We start from the raw sequence: 21,079 nt of genomic DNA, 5'->3' as shown, positions 1-21,079 counted from the left end.
TTGTCGGGACACACCTCCTCGGCCACAGCAAGCATGCATACTTTAACAAAGTCCCCATCAGTAAACGGCTTTCCATGGGTAGCTAGTAGGTGAGCTACCTTATAGCTAGCTCGGACAGCAGCCTGGTTGATCTGGGTTTGGCGAAGGAATACATTCTGTTGTGCAGCCAGTCCGCATTTCATCCTCCAAATCCTGTCTTCTCTTGTTTGCCCTCGCAAACTAGCATACTCTTTGTGGCGGGTTTCGTAGTGACGGCGCAGATTACATTCTTTGAAAACCGACACACTTTCTTTACATACAAGACAAACTGCACGGTCCTTACACTGAACGAAAAAATAATCGGTGGTCCACTGTTCTTTAAAAACTCTGCACTCTCTGTCAGCTTTTCGCTTACCGCTAGCCATTTTGCTGTCCTGAACACTGACAGTTCTCTGCACATGCGCTGCCCGTCACTGCTTGATCGCGAGCATATGACGAAAATTCGGAAAATATGAATAGTTCATTTTATAACTAAATATCAATTTTAATTGATAAAATCAACAAAATACAAGATGCAGACATGTTATTATTTGCCAAAAAGCAATTTAAAAAAAAAATAGGCCATGACCACTTTTGGGGATTGCCTCATAGGGCCGGTTCAAGTGGTGGGGGGTAGAGGGGCTGGGGGGCCGGTCAAAGGGGGGTGGTGGGCCGGAGTCGGCCCGCGGGCCGTAGTTTGATGACCCCTGCTGTAGTTGCTCTTTCACGTTTCATTCGCACACTCACGTCCTCCATTTTTCTCTCCTGTTTCAAATTTGTATCCCACAATGCCTTGCGCGAACGGGGAAAGCCCACCACGTCGTGCATGATGTTGTATCTTGGATTGCATCACGGTGAAGCAGAAAAAAAAAAAAAAAAAAGTCTCTGTCTGTCTGTGTCGGAGAATTTAGGGCCATGTGGCCTTAAATTCATTAATTGTTCCATTTTAAAAAAAGAATAAAATTGGAAGTCTGTGACTTGAATTCAGTAGCTTTTGCTCCACTAAACAAAAATAATTGGGTGTCGGGGGAAATTCTTTTTATGACCTACACTTGAAAAATCTGAAAGGCAGTCTAGCTTTAACTGTTGATTATATACTTGCATAATAATCGGTAAATCCTACACAAAGCCAAAACATTACTAATGTGAGCTAGGGCGAAGGGGGCAGGGTTTCCAGGGGGCATCAGTGAATATAAAAAGAGGTTAAAACATTCTCAGTTAGATTAGTTCTCAGATTAATATGCTGATTAGCTCATCTGCCATTCTTATCCCCCCGGCATATAATGCAGGGAGATAAAGCTATCACTCCGTCCGTCTGTCTGTCCACCCGTAAACATTTTAGTTTCTGGAGCATAACTCAAACTATTAGGAATTTTTTTTTTTTTTCACGAAACCTCACCAGTTAAGTGACTAGAGGAGTTATGCATTTTGACATTTTGGGATTTCTGCTATTTTTATTTTTTCGATAGCAACCAATTCAACTTACGAAAATCTGGAGCGGGATGGCTCTTGCTTAGTAAGGAAAAGACTTCTTTATTGGCAAATTTTGATGGTGTGTGTGTTCCAGCATACTCCAATGTTAAAATGCAGAGCTCTGACAAAACGTGAAAGAGGTCACGTGTATTCTGAAGTGAAGAGGGATTTCCACATGCACAACGAGAAGAATGTGAAGGAGCTTAAAATGATTAGAAACGAATAAAGCGTTTGCTTTAAAACCTCTCTCTAGAAGTCTCCAACCTTGTTAGCCATTACAGCGAGGGTTCAGCGCTTTTAGTCTCTCAAGGGGAGGCCAATAATTGTGGCGTTGACTGTATGTACCTGCGCAATCTCTGCACAGAGGAACACACACGAATGGCCAGAAACGTTCAGTTACCTCAGTAGGGGTTATTCGTGCAGCTGCACAGCCGAACACCACATCAAATCGCCGTTATATCGCGATGCATTTGTGAGCGTTTGCGATATGCCTTGCAGTTTATTACAGACACACTGGAGATGTGATCAGGTTAAAGATTGACCAAAATGATTTAGATTTATTGTATCTTGCAAAAGCTGTACCTCAAATGACTAATGCTGGTCAGGATGCTTATAGGACACAATAAATCATTTGAGCCGTTTGTTTGAGGGCTCATTTGCATATTATGACCCTGTGCAATAGATCAGTATTTCAACAACCCCCCCCCCCAAAAAAAAGAAGGGCAATATATTATGCAGGCTTAGTGGCCTGGGACAGGCTTTGATCGCTCGGGCAGACTTACCGCTGGTTCTAAAGGTGAAGAGACTCGGGGAGAGGCTCCCTCTGGAGACAGAAAGAGATAAACATGGAGACTGAAGGCTCGACTACAGAAATCAATCAAATTGTCTGTTCGCTGATAACGCAGAGGGACCACAAGGACACAGGAGGAGGAGGAGGGAGTAAAAATGATGCACCAAGGATATATAGATCCACTTATAAAGAGGCAGCAGGTGTGAAGTGGGAAGGAAGGCAATGGAAAAGGGAAGCGTACATATAATAAAACAGGGCGTACTCACCCTACAGAGGTGACATTGTTGGCCAGTGTGCTATCATAGTGCGGGATGCCTGTACTGCTCACGACACTGACACGGCCTCCTAGTGTGTTCGACACCACGCCGGCATGGATACCAGCCAGACACAGAGGCGAGGACTAGAGACACATACACACATTTGACCATTTAAAGGCTAATTAAGGCAGTATTTTTAAAAAAAATTATATTTAAAAAAAAAAAAGCACAAACATGAAAGAAATCAATACAGATATAGATAGCAAGTAAAATTTCATAAAAGTTCCTGGCTTAAGCCTAGGTCACAACCGGACGTACGATTTTTTGGCCGTGCGATTTTTGGCGTTTCCCAAATCGCTGCTTTTTTTTTTTTTGTTCGTGGAGAGAGACACACATTGGCCACAAGTTTGTCTTGCAACCTGAAAAAAACGTAAGCGCCCGTAGAGTTTGTTTGACATGACAAAGAACCTCTGCGGCCAGTCTACGGCTCGAAAATCAGCACGTCACATGCGCGCCCTCCGTACGTTTCCTGCATGTAGACCGGCCGTAGGAGCACATACGGCCGGTTGTGACCGAGGCATTACATTGCTCTTGATAAGCAGCTACTACCATGACTGAATGATGACTACAACTACCTCTTAATGCTTAAAATCATTAGCTATTTAACAGTTCTTCCACAAAATCGAGTCGTACATGAGCTGATAGTCGGCTATAAGCCGTGTACAACAAGACTGAGTGGAATAACTTTTATTCTATTCACATTCACTGGATTTTGAGAAACAGATTTTTATTTTTTGCAAAATCAATAAAGAAAAACTTTATACAAAACATCCGACAAAATCATTTGCTCTTAGAATGTAAACAAACCAGTGAAATGACGAGAGCAATTTGTGAAAAATGCTGTAGTAATAATAATAATAATAATAATAATAATAATGTGTTTTTGAAAAAAAAAATTCTTATCATGAACTATTTTTATTCAACATTTTGTTGCTTTTTTGTATTTTTGGGGGAGTTTTGTTTTCAAGTAGAGCTTTTATTTTGTCCTTGGTTGGTTCAGCAACACGTCCCACCATTTTGTTTTTCTCTACTCACGGTATATGAGCTGATAGCCTAATAGTATCCTTACCGTCAAATACTTTTATTCCATATTTTGTTTCTCTTTTTTTTTGCATTTTTTTGGGTTTTCTTCTTCTTTAGGGTTTTTTTTGACGGTTGGCAAACCAACTTAAAAGTTGCATTATCGCCACCGACTGGGCTGGAGTATGGAACAGGAGAAATTTGAGGGGGCAAACAACAACAAAAAAAAAGCAAAGAGAATATAGTTTTTTTTTTAAAAATACTTGATAAAATTTTGGGGTTTTGTTTGAGCTTTTATTTTGTCCTCGGTTGGTTCAGCAACATGCGCCGCCATTTTGTTTTTCTCTACTCACAGTATATGAGCTGATAGCCTAGTCATAAAGTAGCCAATCAATCAGAGCATGCGACTGCTCATATCCAGTGAGCGTGGATAGAATAATCATATCTGAAGTAGACAGCTGAACTGGTTACCTGACTACCAACTTTGTTGGAATCGGTTATGTTTTCACCTGTTTGTTTCTTTGTGAACAGATTTTGATGAAATTTGGAGAAGAGCTGGGCCATGGCCTAAGGAACAACTTGCAAATCTGGATATGTATGTGGATCCAGGATTTTTTTTTTCCTTGCCTGTTCCTAACATAACTCAAAAACTAGTGAACGGATTTGAATGAAATTTGGTGGACAGCTTTATTATCCTCCTCGCTTCAAGTGATTTGATGTTGATGTGCGACTTGACAGAGGTATGAACTCTACTAAGTGCCCTTCTAGTTTTTTTCTGTAGTGGCACTCGATGTTACCACTTCGCACAGACTCTTCATAGACGAGACACATGACTTTTGTAAAATGGGAAAAATACATACACACATCTGTCAATTCATCTTGAAACCCCATTTTCATCGCTTTTTTTTGACATCATTCAACTAATCAGGCTGTAAAATCTCTCCTTTTCAGACCGAATACAGCATCTCTACCCCTGTAGCTAGTCTGTGGTCTGATGAGGTGCTTTCAGCTAAATAATTTACATACAGTGCTTCCAGAAAGTAAAGTATCAATATGAAATGCATTACAATTCAATTTTTCCTGCTCTTTTTAAAGTGACTCTCAACAGAAATAAAATTATTATACATACAGGACACTTTTTCAATGAAATAAAAACGTGTTCTATTCCCTTCTAGCGGGTTCCATTCATTTGGTTTGATAGCATGCAATATTGTTAGCATATCGCTTATCCTAGGTGTATTACGTCACTCTACCCAATGGAGAACGAGCGTTGAATATGGTTTATGATATTGCAAGGCGGTCACGACATGTCGCATTTCATTGCTGACGCGAATATCCAATGAGAAACCTTTCTGCTGTGCATGTGCAGAAGCATTTCTTTGTTCGCCGGGAAAGAGAAAGACACAGTGAACGCACGAAAGGCTGCCAAAACTTCATTAGATATTCTTCACGCATATTTCTAAGAGAAAAACATACCAACGGACATCGAAAAACTGAAAGAGAGACATGTCAGAGACATAAAACTTCCACGCTAGAAAGCGACTGTGACAATTTGTAAACAAACATGGCCGCCAGGCTTGCTTTGTTAAACACGGAAGATTTTGAGAGAATTTTCACTGCCAGGTCACGCCGTTGTGTGTACCTGTTGATGTCGATTTAAAAAAAAACCCTCAGTAAATTACACAGGGAAATGAATACTTAAGCCTGAGGGAAAAATATTGTGGCGAGTGTGTATGGAAGAAGAGTCTGGAGACAGAAATCTTAGTTTCTCGGTCGTTAGCCTATCGATAGCACTGGCTTGACCACTTTATTAGCATTCGCTAACATTACTGATGAATGCTACACTGGCTGGAAGGTGACTTCACTGCTGTGCTGATGGCACCAACTCACAGTTAATCTCGCGTTGGCCTTTGAGAATGCCAATATGAAGAGAGTCTGCATGTATTATAATAATAATAATAATAATAATCTCATCTCATTATCTCTAGCCGCTTTATCCTGTTCTACAGGGTCGCAGGCAAGCTGGAGCCTATCCCAGCTGACTACGGGTGAAAGGCGGGGTACATCCTGGACAAGTCGCCAGGTCATCGCAGGGCTGACACAAAGACACAGACAACCATTCACACTCACATTCACACCTACGGTCAATTTAGAGTCACTAGTTAACCTAACCTGCATGTCTTTGGACTGTGGGGGAAACCGGAGCACCCGGAGGAAACCCACACGGACACGGGGAGAACATGCAAACTCCGCACAGAAAGGCCCTCGTCGGCCACGGGGCTTGAACCCGGACCTTCTTGCTGTGAGGCGACAGCGCTAACCGCTACACCACTGTGCTGCCCTAATAATAATAAGCTTTTTTGTGGTATATCAGATATATTCCATTCAGCTACTATGATACTGAACTCATTTTCAACTGGTTCAACATCATGCTGGCTGAATGGAATATATGTAATATACCCTGAAAAAAAGCCAGCCAATATGATTTAAATATGCACTATATTTAGCGTAGCCCCAATCCTAGGTAACACCATTCCTACCATCAACAACGGTGGTGGTAGCATCACGCTCTGGAGCCGTTTATCGGAGACGTAATGGAGACGACTCAAAACTGTCATTGCTATACAGCTTAAGCACTGACTCGGTCAGGTGAATATTTATCAAATAAATAAATAAACAGTATTTAGTTTTTAATTTTTAAATACATCTCTCAGTAATTCTGAGAACAAGCCTTAATAAATTTGTTTTCCCTGTACAGTGTCACTTCATAATGGAGCAGGAGGAAGAGAGTTGATGATGAAACATAGCAAAAAGAAATAATCAACTGGGGGGGAGGGGGAGATGCTTTCTGGAGGCACTGTAACTGCATGTGACTGAATGAGAAACAAACGAGTTGCTACAGAAGCAGTACTAGAAAATTTCATGTTCAGAAATCTGGAGTCGCTGAACTACAGCCATTTTTATGCACTGAATGCCGTGCTACACTTCTGTGGGCTAAAATACTTCGCTGGGTTTGCAGTCGCACGTCTGCTATAGAGCAGTATGGGCCTTCTGGTGAAGAAAGAGTCACTAGAGAATGGGAAAACTTCGTAGTGCTGCCTGGCGATACTGGCCCTGTTGGCATGTAGAGCAAGCTGCTTCAAAATAAATAAAAATAAATAAATTGGGGGGGGGGGGCACAAAAAAAAAAAAAACACACATCAACCCATTCCAGGATTCCTATGTATATATATTTTTTAATTTTATGTCTTTAGTATCCTTCACATATTAGTAGGGCGCTTTATTATCTCATCTCATTATCTGTAGCCGCTTTATCCTGTTCTACAGGGTCGCAGGCAAGCTGGAGCCTATCCCAGCTGACTACGGGTGAAAGGCGGGGTACACCCTGGACAAGTCGCCAGGTCATCACAGGGCTGACACATAGACACAGACAACCATTCACACTCACATTCACACCTACGGTCAATTTAGAGTCACCAGTTAACCTAACCTGCATGTCTTTGGACTGTGGGGGAAACCGGAGCACCCGGAGGAAACCCATGCGGACACGGGGAGAACATGCAAACTCTGCACAGAAAGGCCCTCGCCGGCCACGGGGCTCGAACCCGGACCTTCTTGCTGTGAGGCGACAGCGCTAACCACTACACCACCGTGCCGCCCGGCGCTTTATTATATTGAAGCAAATTGCAATGGAGATACACTGGTCCTGCTAAAAGTATCAATAGACAGAGCATGAAGAATCCATCCATCCATCCATCCATTATCTGTAGCTGCTTATCCTGTGCAGGGTTGCAGGCGAGCTGGAGCCTATCCCAGCAGACTATGGGCGAGAGGCGGGGTACACCCTGGACAAGTCGCCAGGTCATTGCAGGGCAACACTGAGACAAACCCTGTGGCCAAAAATCACTCACTCGTTCACTACTCACTATACAGGTAGTCGTCGACTTACGACCTATGCGACTTACGACCGATCAACTTTACGACCATCTGATTATGACTGGCAAGTGTTTCCCAGCTGAGCGTATGACAGTTTCCGCCCCAGCTCCCGGCAGCACCTCTTGCCGCGTACAACAGTTTCCGCCCCAGCTCCTGGTTTATGAAACGAGCAAATGCTCCCGCCAGCCCGAGCGCTGCAACAGCTGATGATGACGTAGACGACCCAAAGCCAAGCACCAGTGATGCCAGCAGTCACTAAGTTTTGTATTTTGCTATGTTTTACATCTGTATTTTGGTATGTTTCAAACTAAAATGCTTTCTATTTTTCACACCTGTATTTCGTATTTGTTGTTTTGCACATATTAAACGAATTGTACTGTACGCAGTGTAGTATGCAGTGTTTAACTTAAACCAAATAATGAGCCAAGGTAATGAAATAAGAAAATGTTGATAAAATAAGACTTTAAGATGATTACAATATCATTACACATCACAATATACTTACGTCCATTTAACATAGGCCAACTTACGACCAGATCGGTTTACGACCGGTCAGTCGTAACCAAACGCAGTTGTAAGTCGACGACTACCTGTATAGGGAATTACTATATAGAGGACGATACAGTGAGCTCATTGGTAAAATAACCCCCCCCCCCGCTTTCGGACACTAGTCCACCCCGTCATTACTGTCGCACAATTAAAACGTGCCAGATCAGCCGGCTGGTGGGTTTTCAAAATAATAAATACATGCATGCATTTTTGTGATCAATACATACACACACACACACACACATATATATATATATATATATATATATATATATATATATATATATATATATATATATATATACATACACACATTAATATATATATATATATATATATATATATATATATATATATATATATATATATATATACACACACACATATATATACACATTAATATATATATATATATATATATATATATATATATATATATATATATATATATATTAATTATACGGAGCACATTTTCCACATTAATCAATACAAAGTACCTGCAACTTTCAGTTTTTTTTTTTTTTAATCAAGGCTGAATACTTTCTTCTTTGCCGCTGCCTTTTATTAAATTAAATTTGAGGCTTTTAATTTGATTTCTTTCAGCGTGACCGCAATGCATGATGGGATGTACTGCTTTGGTTAGTGACCATCATTGTACACTACTTTTCATGATGCATTGTGGGATACTTTGAGCGCACTATATAGGGTGTAAATAATCCTCACTCAGGTTTCAGACAGCACTACAAAATAGCGTCCTCACTATATAGTGAGTAGGGAGTAATTTCAGGCATCTGTAGGGAAGCAACCATTCACACTCACATTCACACCTACAGTCAATTTAGAGTCACCAGTTAACCTAACCTGCATGTCTTTGGACTGTGGGGGAAACCGGAGCACCCGGAGGAAAAAACACGGGGAGAACATACAAACTCCGCACAGAAAGGCCCTCGCTGGGCACAAACCCAGACCTTCTTGCTGTGAAGAGACCGTGCTAACCACTACATCACTGTGCCACCCACAGAGTATGAAGAATAGAACAGAAAATTGCAAAATGGTGAGACAGCAGCTTTATATTTATCATATATTGATCTCGGTGTGTGTGTGTGTGAGACAGAGAGAGATATTGACGCATGATTGAAATGGCTGATGCCGATTAAATGAGCCATAAGCCACAAGAGACATGACTTGGCTGATGATGTCACTGGGAGCGATTCCACAGAGACACTGTTATTGATATGAAATACTGTAGCAGTGTGTCTCATTAAAGAGGCGCTGTGGGTTTGGCTTTAATTACAGTGCCACACACATGATTGCTAAAACGCAGCATGGAAGGCAGATGGTAACGTGCGCGCGCGCGCACACAGACTTCCCACAGGCTCTGCCAAACTAGCACTGGAATTAAGAGAGCTGTCTGTTTGAAAACTGACATTTCTCTCCTTCTTTCGTTCTCCACCACAGGCCGACCACAGACAGCAGGCAAACGCTCAACACACACACACCACAAAACATACACCACTTCCTACTGGCAAAATAAAAACGCTGCCAGGTCCAGCTGCTGAGCTGCACACGTGCGCGCCCTGCTTCCACAAAAATCACACACATGCGCTCGCGTATGCACAGCCGTACGAGGCCGGAGATACTCAGCGTGGATAAGAGATGTACAGGAAAACTTCATTCTGCTGTCAGCTGGCCCTTTTACAAAACCGATCAGCCAAACTCTGACCCAACATCTCTCATAGACACTTGTATACAGCGCACACACACACACACAGGGAAAGTCAAACCGGGTCAAAGTGCAGAGCGTCAGCCTGTCCGACCTAAAACGGCGCTTTTCTACTTAGCGTTCAAGAACGAGAACTCGCCCAAACAGGAACTAGAGGTACTTGGGGTGATCATTGTTTCTCCACAAACCAGACAGATACATGGAATCTATCATTTCAGCGTGCACAGGACGGGACTCCATCGAGACGTTCAGAATTCGTTTCCGGATTAACTTCGTTCCTGGTTAGCCGAAAGGAAATTACTGCAAAAATAATGCTTGTTGCTGGAAGGTTTTAAATTTCCTGAAACTTGATAAACGAGCGCTGCAATTCGATTCTAATTATCTTTAGATTGAATAAAACAGTTATTCCACTCACTCAGTCTCGTCGTACATGGCTTAGAGCCAACTCGGTGCTACGCGCCTCATCAGTTTTCAGCTCATGTACGATTCGATTTCCTGGAATAACTTCTAATTTAATCTTAATACTTCCAATAAAAATAAGGTTCCATCTAGGACTCGAGTTTTTCCACTTTGTTCCTGTGCGAGAACCCTTAAACGGTTGTATGGTTCTACACGGAACCTATTCGGAAAGACGGGGCTGTTAACCGTCCAAAGAGCTCATCAGTAACCCTTTTAACTGACAGTGTGTAGAATACAGCTACAGACTGATGCTGAAACTATCAACCGCGCCTGTCATGAGGTCATAAGCATGGGACCACTAACGCTCCAGCTTGCAGCCAAGACAGGATGAGGTCATCATGCAGAGACAGTCAGAACAAGAGGAACAGACTGAATCAAAGGGCTTTTGTTGTGGTTTCTATGTACGCATGTGTACACACAAGTCCGTGCACGTACATCTCGGTAGCCATGCGGTATGGTCCCAGACACCTCGCCAAAGTCGGTCAGACACCCAGCAGGACAGAACTTACTGTACAGAACAGAGAGAAAAAAAAAACCCACATTAAATATATATACTGCATATATACACATTTCTACACACAAATATTTCACATAGTGTACCTGAACTCCGCTTCAGTGAAGTTATTTCCTTTCTCCAAACAGGAGATGAGGTCTGCAGAGAGAAAGGAGAAGTCATTTACAGCGTCTTTTCTGAACAGAGTTGCCAGATTTTGGTAGCAATTTCCAGCACAAGCAGTCGACTAACTGCTTACCTCTGTCCTGGGATAAATAAGATACGCATCGGTTGCTTATTTTACATTAAAATGTGAATCCATGTTGTGCTGCTGGGGCTTGTATTTAATCTTAATTAAAGGGGTACAAAATATATATACGGTTGCTGATGTGACAAAGTAACGTATTCTTAAGTATTCTATCAAATTTATATACTAGAAAACAACGAAATATCTTGGTAATTGTAAATATAATACTTTATACGCTAAACCGCACAAGAGTCGCCATTTTTAAAAGACCGTGACGTCAGCGCTACCCACTGCACTAGCGGAACTCTCCGAAATAGAGGAGAGAAGCGTGTAATCATGGCGTCGGGCGCATCAAGTGAAAGCGACAGCTCTGTCGAATCATACGAAGAGATCCTGCAAGACACGCTGCAAGCAGGCTATGGCTTAGAAGGGTACCAGTTTGAACCTAGGAGAGGTACTCTCGACTCCGGTGATGAAATAAGAGAAGAAAGCTCGGATGACGGCGAGGATGAGACTGATGCTGACCATGGGCGTGGCGAGCGTGGGGCAGAGCGTCTGCGTGCAGGTGACACGGCGTGGTGCTCGTGCGGAAAATGTAACGTGGAGTTGCTCACGAGTCCAGCAGAATTTATTTGCTGCAATGAGATAGGCGCCACCCGTGGACTTGCGAAATCGTCGCAAGAGGCAGAAACAGGTATTTCACACGTGCTATTCCCAACCTCAATGAGCCAACACAACTGGGCACGTACATACGTCATGAGTGTTACGCAGAGAAAATGAACATGCATTCTGATTGGATAAAATTAATATCATGGCGGGCTGTTCATCTCATCTCATTATCTTTAGCCGCTTTATCCTTCTGCAGGGTCGCAGGCAAGCTGGAGCCTATCCCAGCTGACTACGGGCGAAAGGCGGGGTACACCCTGGACAAGTCGCCAGGTCATCACAGGGCTGACACATAGACACAGACAACCATTCACACTCACATTCACACCTACGGTCAATTTAGAGTCACCAGTTAACCTAACCTGCATGTCTTTGGACTGTGGGGGAAACCGGAGCACCCGGAGGAAACCCACGCGGACACGGGGAGAACATGCAAACTCCACACAGAAAGGCCCTCGCCGGCCACAGGGCTCGAACCCGGACCTTCTTGCTGTGAGGCGACAGCGCTAACCACTACACCACCGTGCCGCCCGGTGGGCTGTTCAAACTGCGGAAATAGTTTGCTCGAGCTACTTTCAAAACACTATAACTTTCCAACCTTAGAACAAAAAACGTTTGTAAGTCTTGAATAAGGTTCGTCAATGTGTGTTTTATTGTTATATTTACTCTATATATTGCCCTCTGTTCCTCTTTAAATTAGAAAGAACAGGGAGTGAAAACTTCAGACGCAGAAATTCAGATTAAATCTAATATACATTTTTTTTTTTTTTAGAGGGTTAGTCAAAATTATGTTAACACTAATGGATTATTTTTATTTTATTATTCTTATTTTTATGATTCTTTAAATGGTACTGTTGCTCGCTGGGGTTTTGTATGTTGAATATGAGGGTGAACAGGTTGAGACCGGCCTGTAAATCATCTTGCACATATGTATGTTTTGTGAATAAAAGGTTTCTACCATTTAAAAGTGTTAACATCATTTTGACTAACCCTGAATAAATATTTTATATTTACACACACACACACGAGGGTAAGTCAAAAAGTTCTAAGACAAATTAAAAAAAATCTTTATGAAAATAAAGCTATTTCTCTACATATCCTTCATTTAAGTCTGAACACTTCTGCAAGCGGCGTTTCCATCAGAGAATTCCTTCTTTGTACAACTTAATTCCTTTTGAAATAACATCTGTCTTAGAACTTTTTTTTTTTGTGTGCGCGTGCATGTGTGGTTAGCACTGTCGCCTCACAGCAAGAAGGTCTGGGTTCGAGCCCCGTGGCCGGCGAGGGCCTTTCTGTGCGGAGTTTGCATGTTCTCCCCGTGTCCGCGTGGGTTTCCTCCGGTTTCCCCCACAGTCCAAAGACATGCAGGTTAGGTTAACTGGTGACTCTAAATTGAGCGTAGGTGTGAATGTGAGTGTGAATGGTTGTCTGTGTCTATGTGTCAGCCCTGTGATGACCTGGCGACTTGTCCAGGGTGTACCCCGCCTTTCGCCCGTAGTCAGCTGGGATAGGCTCCAGCTTGCCTGCGACCCTGTAGAACAGGATAAAGCGGCTACAGATAATGAGATGAGATATATAAATGAGATTATTTCCCACAAAAGAAAGCTTTATCGAATCAGTTTTGAACAATAATGCAAATGACAAACTTTCACCAATAGCGATGCCTGATGTACATTTTAGACCCAATTTATCCATAAAACATTAACTACATGACTCCCCACACACACACACACACACACACACACAACCACACACACTATTGGCTGTCTTCGACTCCTGATTCATCCATTCAACTTGTATGAACAAAGTGATTCAGTCCAACAATGTTTTTTGGGGGGCTTATTCTATTCACTGTTATAAAATTAATTGCAGAGAATGTCCATCCATCCATCCATAGCCGCTTTATCCTGTTCTACAGGGTCGCAGGCAAGCTGGAGCCTATCCCAGCTGACTACGGGTGAAAGGCAGGGTACACCCTGGACAAGTCGCCAGGTCATCACAGGGCTGACACATAGACACAGACAACCATTCACACTCACATTCACACCTACAGTCAATTTAGAGTCACCAGTTAACCTAACCTGCATGGCTTTGGACTGTGGGGGAAACCGGAGCACCCGGAGGAAACCCACGCGGACACGGGGAGAACATGCAAACTCCACACAGAAAGGCCCTCGCCGGCCACGGGGCTCGAACCCGGACCTTCTTGCTGTGAGGCGACAGCGCTAACCACTACACCACCGTGCCGCCCTTGCATAGAAAGTCTATTTTCTGTATTATGTGAAATTTCACTTAAAAAAAAATTTAAAAAAATTATCCGTCCCAATTCTGTTAACGAGTGTTATTTCGTACGAAAAATGCGAGTTTTTCAACAAGTCTTCAAGCCAATGTGTGATGCTTTTTATTATAGAGACATTCACAAACAAAAAGTACCCACATCAAAACAATTCAAGTTCCTCACTCGTGTTCGTATAATCTCTATGTACAAAGATTCCAGCTTGAAGAAGAGTTGATTATTTCAGTGTAGATGCTGTAAGGATCAGTGACAAGAAAACACTTATGAAGAATACAAAACAAACAAACTACCTAAAACACTACATTATATGAGAAAATTATGATAACCCACTTTGTGAATTGCTTTCCATTTTAGGAGAAAAAAAAATAATAAAAAAAGATGCAATTTTCACCTTCCGTGGCTCCAGTGATTTGAAAGCAGGGAGTAGTGTGTATAGCATTTCTGCTCATGCTCCACAGAGCTTAATTACAGACTAAAATCACAGTCAGGTCCATAAGTATTTGGACAGCAGAGCCATTTTCATAATTTTGCCTTTTGTGCACCACCACAATGGATTTGAAATGAAGCAATCAAGATGTGATTTGGCGTAGCTGAACTCGCCAGTTCATTCATTCTTTTTAAGAACGCACCAAACTCTTGATTTGGTACCCTCCTAAAAAGTTTCTGCAATCTCTCTAATAGGTCTGGGGGGCTGTTGATCCCCCCCAGAATGACTGCCTCCTTCATTTGCATTGACAATGCTTTGGATCACGTACTGAAAGCTCCCAAGAACAGCTGCCAAATGCCAAACTCAACACTTGGAATCAACTGGAGACCGTTCAGCTCCTTAATTTGTCATGAAATCACGACGGAACAGACCACACCTGGCCATGAAACTGCCCATCAGCCAACTGTCCGATTACTTTTGAGCCTGTGAATTGCATCTCACTGGCTTCATTTTGAATCCATTGTGGTGGTTTACTAGAGTTATTATAATTCTGAAATTGTTCATTATATTTTTGTTTCTATTTAGTCTTTCAATTTAGTTTTAGTTAGATTTACAAGCACATAATTTTAGTTTTATACCATTAGTTGGTGTCGTGGTTAGCGCTGTCGCCTCACAGCAAGGTCCTGGGTTCGAGCCCCGTGGCCGGCGAGGGCCTTTCTGTGTGGAGTTTGCATGTTCTCCCCGTGTCCACGTGGGTTTCCTCCGGGTGCTCCGGTTTCCCCCCCACAGTCCAAAGACATGCAGGTTAGGTTAACTGGTGACTCTAAATTGAGCGTAGGTGTGAATGTGAGTGTGAATGGTTGTCTGTGTCTATGTGTCAGCCCTGTGATGACCTGGCGACTTGTCCAGGGTGTACCCCGCCTTTCACCCGTAGTCAGCTGGGATAGGCTCCAGCTTGCCTGCGACCCTGTAGAACAGGATAAAGCGGCTAGAGATAATGAGATGAGAGGAGACCACGAGTTGGCCTAGTGGTTAGCGTGTCTGCCTCTCGATCGAGAGTTCTACTTGTGGTTGGGTCATACCAAAGACCATCATAAAAATGGTACCTACCGCCATCTGGCAAGGCACGCTGCAATACAGATGTGAGTGGGGAGTCAAACTCTCGCAGTTACCAGAGGACTGGCCCCTCCACTGTATCCCTAGCTATGTAATAGGCGAGAGGCCGAGGGCTACGGAAACGGAGATCGGCACCGCCCTATGCGCCACATAGCGTGGGAAGGACTTTTCGTTTCGTTTTTATGTAGTTTTTCAGGTATTGCACAGCAATCATCTTATCCTTCTTTAACGTTTTACAGCAACCAGCATTCCTGCCATCTTCTCTAATCAGTTCATTACTGACTCGAGAGGAAAACGAAATTAACAAGCTCAAGCGCCTCAAGTCATTCTCCAATGGCTCAGGGATTAGTCCTGAAATTTTACATATTAATTGTAAAAATGTATAACTGAGCCGGGTTTAGTTTGTAAGAGGAAGTAGATTAGAAACTGGCCAGTCTAACACTTCGGACCAGGTTTGAAATTTTCGCAGTAGGATACCCTTTATCTAAAAATATCAAGGTATTAATCGACCACTTAAACCCAGAAGCCTGTCGTGTTTAGTTTTGGTCAGCAATGCCATGTTTTTCTGTCCCCGATAGCCGCTGTACATGATAAAGTTACGAACATGCATCAGAGGGAGCAGAGTCACATGTTCACAACTATAACAGATTACACAGCCAAAGGGTTTTCAGGGCAGTCCTGTCCCTCGCATGGAGAAGCTGCGGCTGCTGTAGTATGATCTAAGCCGAGTCCAGAGGGAGGGGAAGGTTTGGGGATTATGTAAGAAGATAAGATGTGACTAATTTGTACTAACAGTTTTTGAACACCGTATTCCAGATTTAGTCCCTGCCTTGCCGTCTCTGCTCTAGTCCTCTGGGAAGGTTTTTCACTCGATTTTGGAGCATGGCTGTGGGGATTGGTAAGATCAGGCACTGGGTGTTGGGTGAGGAGGCCTGGGGCACAGTCTGTGTTCCAGTTCATCCCAAAGGTGCTCAGTGGGGTTGAGGTCAGGGTTCTGTGCAGGACACTCGAGTTCTTCCACTCCGAGCTTGGCAAACCACGTCTTCATGGGGCTCGCTTTGTGCACAGGGGCATCGTCATGCTGGATCATGGCAAAAATAATAAGTTTAACTTATATAGTGCCTTTCACAGACCCAAGGTTGCTTTACAGGGAGAGAAATTTTTTTTTTGCTAAACTAAACAGAGGAGGAAGAGAAGTGTTCATGAAAACGAAAAAAAAAATCTTTAACTCAGATTTGAAGGCTGAGAAAGAAGAGCAGTCACGGAGAGATTGAGGGAGAGAATTCCAGAGCTTTGGGGGCCATGATGCTGAAGGACCTGCCTCCCAGGGTGGATAGTCTGGTGCGTGGGACAGTAAGTTAGTTACAGGAAGAGGATCGGAGAGAACGCAAGAGAGAGAGTAGGGGGTCAGGAGTTCACAGAGGTACAGGAGAGCCAGGTTATATAGAGCTTTAACCCCCTGGGGTCGAGAGCTTAACCGATGAAGCTCAGCAGGTTTAGAATGAGTAGGTCATGTATTTAGATAAATATCTTTGCGAGTTTTTATCATACAAGCATGATAAACATAGACAAACTTCATACTATCCTGTGTCCCCACTGCCAAATAATATTATACATTTTTTAAATTACCTAAATTAGATGAAACATAAGACTTGTCACCTTACTCTGTCACACCGGAGTCGGAGCACTGAGCACGCACTTACACATTCATAAAAGATTATTCACACGGTAATGGCATGATGATCACTTTCATTCTTTCAGTTTCAGTTGGTTTCTTTTTTGCCATGGGAACGCCCACAGTAAACAGGATAAAATCGGTCAGCCACAGTTTAGGCAGTTTGGAGGTAAAACTTGTTGCGAGATGGCACGCGGATTTTATGCGCTTCGGATGATTTAGGACAGCGATTCAATTTCAGGACAGCGAATCAGTTCATGATTCAATTCATGATTCCGGACAGCGATGTGAACTGCGACAGTGATGAGCAGTGCCTTTATTTTTATTTTTTTAATAAACTTTGACTTGATCCAGCCAAAGATCAACTCAAGTAAGTGTAAATATTTCTTCTATTTCTTATAAGTGTATCAGTTGATACGCGTGCACTGTAGTGCATACACAGGAAAAATAACTGATGCAATTTTTCCAGAGTTAAAAGCATCTCAAAAATAGTTAATTTTGCTTGATTTTGAGTTGAAAGAGTAAAATTTGGAGTGGGAGCAAAATTAGAGTAATTGTGTAACAGAGTTGGTTGTGGCTCTGAACTGGGTAAAATAGTCTCATCATCTCTAGCCGCTTTATCCTGTTCTACAGGGTCGCAGGCAAGCTGGAGCCTATCCCAGCTGACTACGGGCGAAAGGCGGGGTACACCCTGGACAAGTCGCCAGGTCATCACAGGGCTGACACAGACACACAACCATTCACACCTACGGTCAATTTAGAGTCACCAGTTAACCTAACCTGCATGTCTTTGGACTGTGGGGGAAAACGGAGCACCCGGACATGGGGAGAACATGCAAACTCCGCACAGAAAGGCCCTCGCCGGCCACGGGGCTCGAACCCGGACCTTCTTGCTGTGAGGCGACAGCGCTAACCACTACACCACCGTGCCGCCCTGGGTAAAACAGTACAAGAGTTAATTTCAAGACCCATTGAATAGAGTCAAATACCAAAAAGTCAAATACCAGATAAATGAAGCTGTTGTAAAAATCAGTTTTAGAACGGTGTTGGAATGTGTGAATAAACATGACCTTACCCATTCTGACTTGACCTGATGGGATGAAGAGATGGCAGTGGGAGCGGTTTTCACTCTTCTCATTGAATGGAATGGAATTTTTTACTCTTCATTGAAGACCCCTCTCACTGCCAACCCTTTATCCCAAAACAACAGGACATACATTTTTTGACAGCCAGTTAATTGTCCAAATCAGTGGAGCGGAGTTAAGTTTTTGTGCTTGATACATTCCTAAGGCTGAACAGAATCACCTCAAGTGACCAAAACGGTTCGACAGAATGGATAAGATTGTGTTTTTCTTTTCCACACAGTTCGAAAACTGCTTTTTACAACATCATTTATCTGTTATTTTTTAAAAAGTACAATCATGACATACAGACTACATGGATATTATTGTAGCTGAACTTGTGCTGAATACAAAAAACAAACAAAGTCATATGACTTTGAAAATACTGCTTAGATTTGTTGAAATTGACGACAAAATCATTAGAGTGCCAGAAAATTCCCTCAGACCCCAGAGGGTTAAAGGTGAGAAGCAGTATTTTGAATTTTATCCCAGACAGGACCGGTAACCAGTGTAGCTGAGAGAGGATGGGGGTGATGTGGGCTGTGTGTTTTGTGTGAAATGAGAACTCTGGCTGTCGAGTTTCGAATGTAAAAGGCTTTGAAAAGTTTGGCAAGGTTTGGGCCCCTTCATTCCAGCAAAGAATGAATGAAGTAATAAACCTTATAGCCCTTTTTCACAGACATGGTGCTGGTGCCTAATCTAGAACCGGTTCCACACATTTTGAAGGAAAAAAAAAAAAAAAAGAGCAGGATTTGGGCCGGAACCACAAAATTGCTGGTCTCAAAAAGTTAACATCAGTGGCTATGGGAGGGGCTACCGCAAGAAATTTGCCGCCTACCCATCGACTGGAACGCAGCCGTCATCTGTTATGAACTCTGTCCGCGGTCGCTACACGCAGGCAACCTTCAAATGCAAGATGGAATGACTAAATGTAAATGACTATTATAATCAAGTTACTGTCATGAGTTAATGACCAAATGTACAGGAATCATTAATATCCATTTTGTGATAAATGGTTAAACAGACAAAGTGCTATTACAAAGCTGAATGTGCTGACTGGACTCAAGTTCTCCATGTTGTCATGGTAACCTTGACAAGAACACGTAATGTGCGCACTGATTAAGATTTTCTCCAGCATGAAAAAAACTCCCCGGTCACGTGGTCGGCTATTTGGCCCAATATTCCAGCTCAACACACTTCCTTTTAGCGAAACAGTTCCTCACGCTCATTATTATTCACAGAACATTCTCGTTCTTCATACTTATTTGCTAAAATGGGTCACCAGATAGAGACAGAGAGCCAAAGCCAGTCTCTTTCTGTTGGTTCGTCTTTCTATCGCTCTCTGTCAGTCAGTCTCTCTCTCTCTCGGCCTCTCCTTCAGGCTCACTGGCTTTCTCCCTTGGTCTGTCCATCTGTCTTTGTCTGTATTTTTTTATTTCTGTTTCGATTGGTCTTCCCCCTCTCTGTGTCTGTAAGTTTCTTTTTCAGTCTGTCTCTATCCCACTACCTGTCTGTCTCTCTCCATCTTTCTGTCTCTCCTTTCATCTTTGTTTCCCCCACTTCTCTTGCTTTCTGCCTGTGCCTGGCTCGCTCGCTCTCTCTGTCTGCTTGTCCCTCTTCCTGCATCTATTTTTCTCTCTAACAATACAGACTACTACTACTTATCCACATCTTTTACTGTTCTAATGTAGAACTGAAATGGACTTTATCAGGATTTTGGCTGTTAATATACCGGGGCGGGCCGCCCAAGTAAAGTGTGTGCGGAGAAAAAACTAGCCCGATTTCTGCTACGTAACCTTCAGTTCTCAAACCTGTCAAAATGCAGGCCGGTGGGGGCGTCGTGGCTCGGGTGGATAAGGCGCCATACCATAAATCCGGGGACCCGGGTTCGATTCCGACCCGAGGTCATTTCCCGATCCCTCCCCATCTCTCTCTCCTGCTTATTTCCTGTCTCTACACTGTCCTATCCAATAAAAGGTGAAAAAAGCCCAAAAAAATATATTTAAAAAAAAAATGCGGGCCGGTTCTCAAAAGGCACCGAGGAAGACCTGGCTCCGCACCAGCGCTGTCCTGGTGGAAGAGCGCTATTAACGCGACAGTTTATAAAAGACATTCTAGGCAACTGTAGATCGGGTGTCCACATACTTTTAGGCACGTAGTTCATATGAGGTAATCGAAACAAAAATGAGAGTGAATAAATGAGCTATTTAGCAGAATAAAGCTTGGGTTGTTATACACACAAGCATGCACACTTGTAAGGTTCTAAAGTCTGGAAATAACATCAACACTATTATTCCTCCAAGCCCAGGCCATTTTGCTGTACACACTGCGATTTAAAAAAAAGAGAGTGAGAGCGTCCACTAAATCTGGCAATACTTCGTACTGAGCTCTCCGTGTTGTTCATTACTTCTCTCTCCTACAGTTAGAACAGGGTTCAGTATGTTGCTGTGGTGATATTATTGATCCCTCTGTGTGTGTGTGTGTGTGTGTGTGTGTGTGTGTGTGTGTGTGTGTGTGTGTGGTTTCTAAACTCAAACGTTACTTATATATCCAATACATCTCCCAGTCTCACTGTAATGGAGTAATGTGGATGGGCTGTGTGTTAGGTTTCATCAGTCAATAATAACAGCCACAAAAAGGCAGGAAGTTTGTGTGTGTGCGTGTGTGTGTGTGTGTGTGTGTGTGTGTATGTGTGTGTCACAGGAAGGCAAGATGTATCTTGTGGTAGTGTGTGGTGTAATATAGTCCATTAC

At 42.9% G+C, this 21,079-nt stretch overlaps 1 protein-coding gene across 1 annotated transcript in view; it reads right to left on the bottom strand.

Annotated features, from left to right (window-relative positions):
- The window catches only part of dcbld2 (discoidin, CUB and LCCL domain containing 2), a 97,548-nt gene that overhangs the window by 17,561 nt on the left and 58,908 nt on the right, over positions 1–21,079 (bottom strand). The window contains exons 4-7 of the mRNA XM_060929425.1: positions 10,886–10,937; positions 10,721–10,793; positions 2,548–2,681; positions 2,274–2,314 (exon numbers count right to left, since the gene is read on the bottom strand). Of these exons, the coding sequence (XP_060785408.1) occupies positions 2,274–2,314; positions 2,548–2,681; positions 10,721–10,793; positions 10,886–10,937 (300 nt within the window). The remainder of the gene's footprint in view (positions 1–2,273; positions 2,315–2,547; positions 2,682–10,720; positions 10,794–10,885; positions 10,938–21,079) is intronic.

This window comes from Neoarius graeffei, chromosome 9 (assembly GCF_027579695.1).
Source record: "Neoarius graeffei isolate fNeoGra1 chromosome 9, fNeoGra1.pri, whole genome shotgun sequence".
Taxonomy (NCBI): domain Eukaryota; kingdom Metazoa; phylum Chordata; class Actinopteri; order Siluriformes; family Ariidae; genus Neoarius; species Neoarius graeffei.
This window is presented reverse-complemented; position numbering and strand designations above follow the sequence as displayed.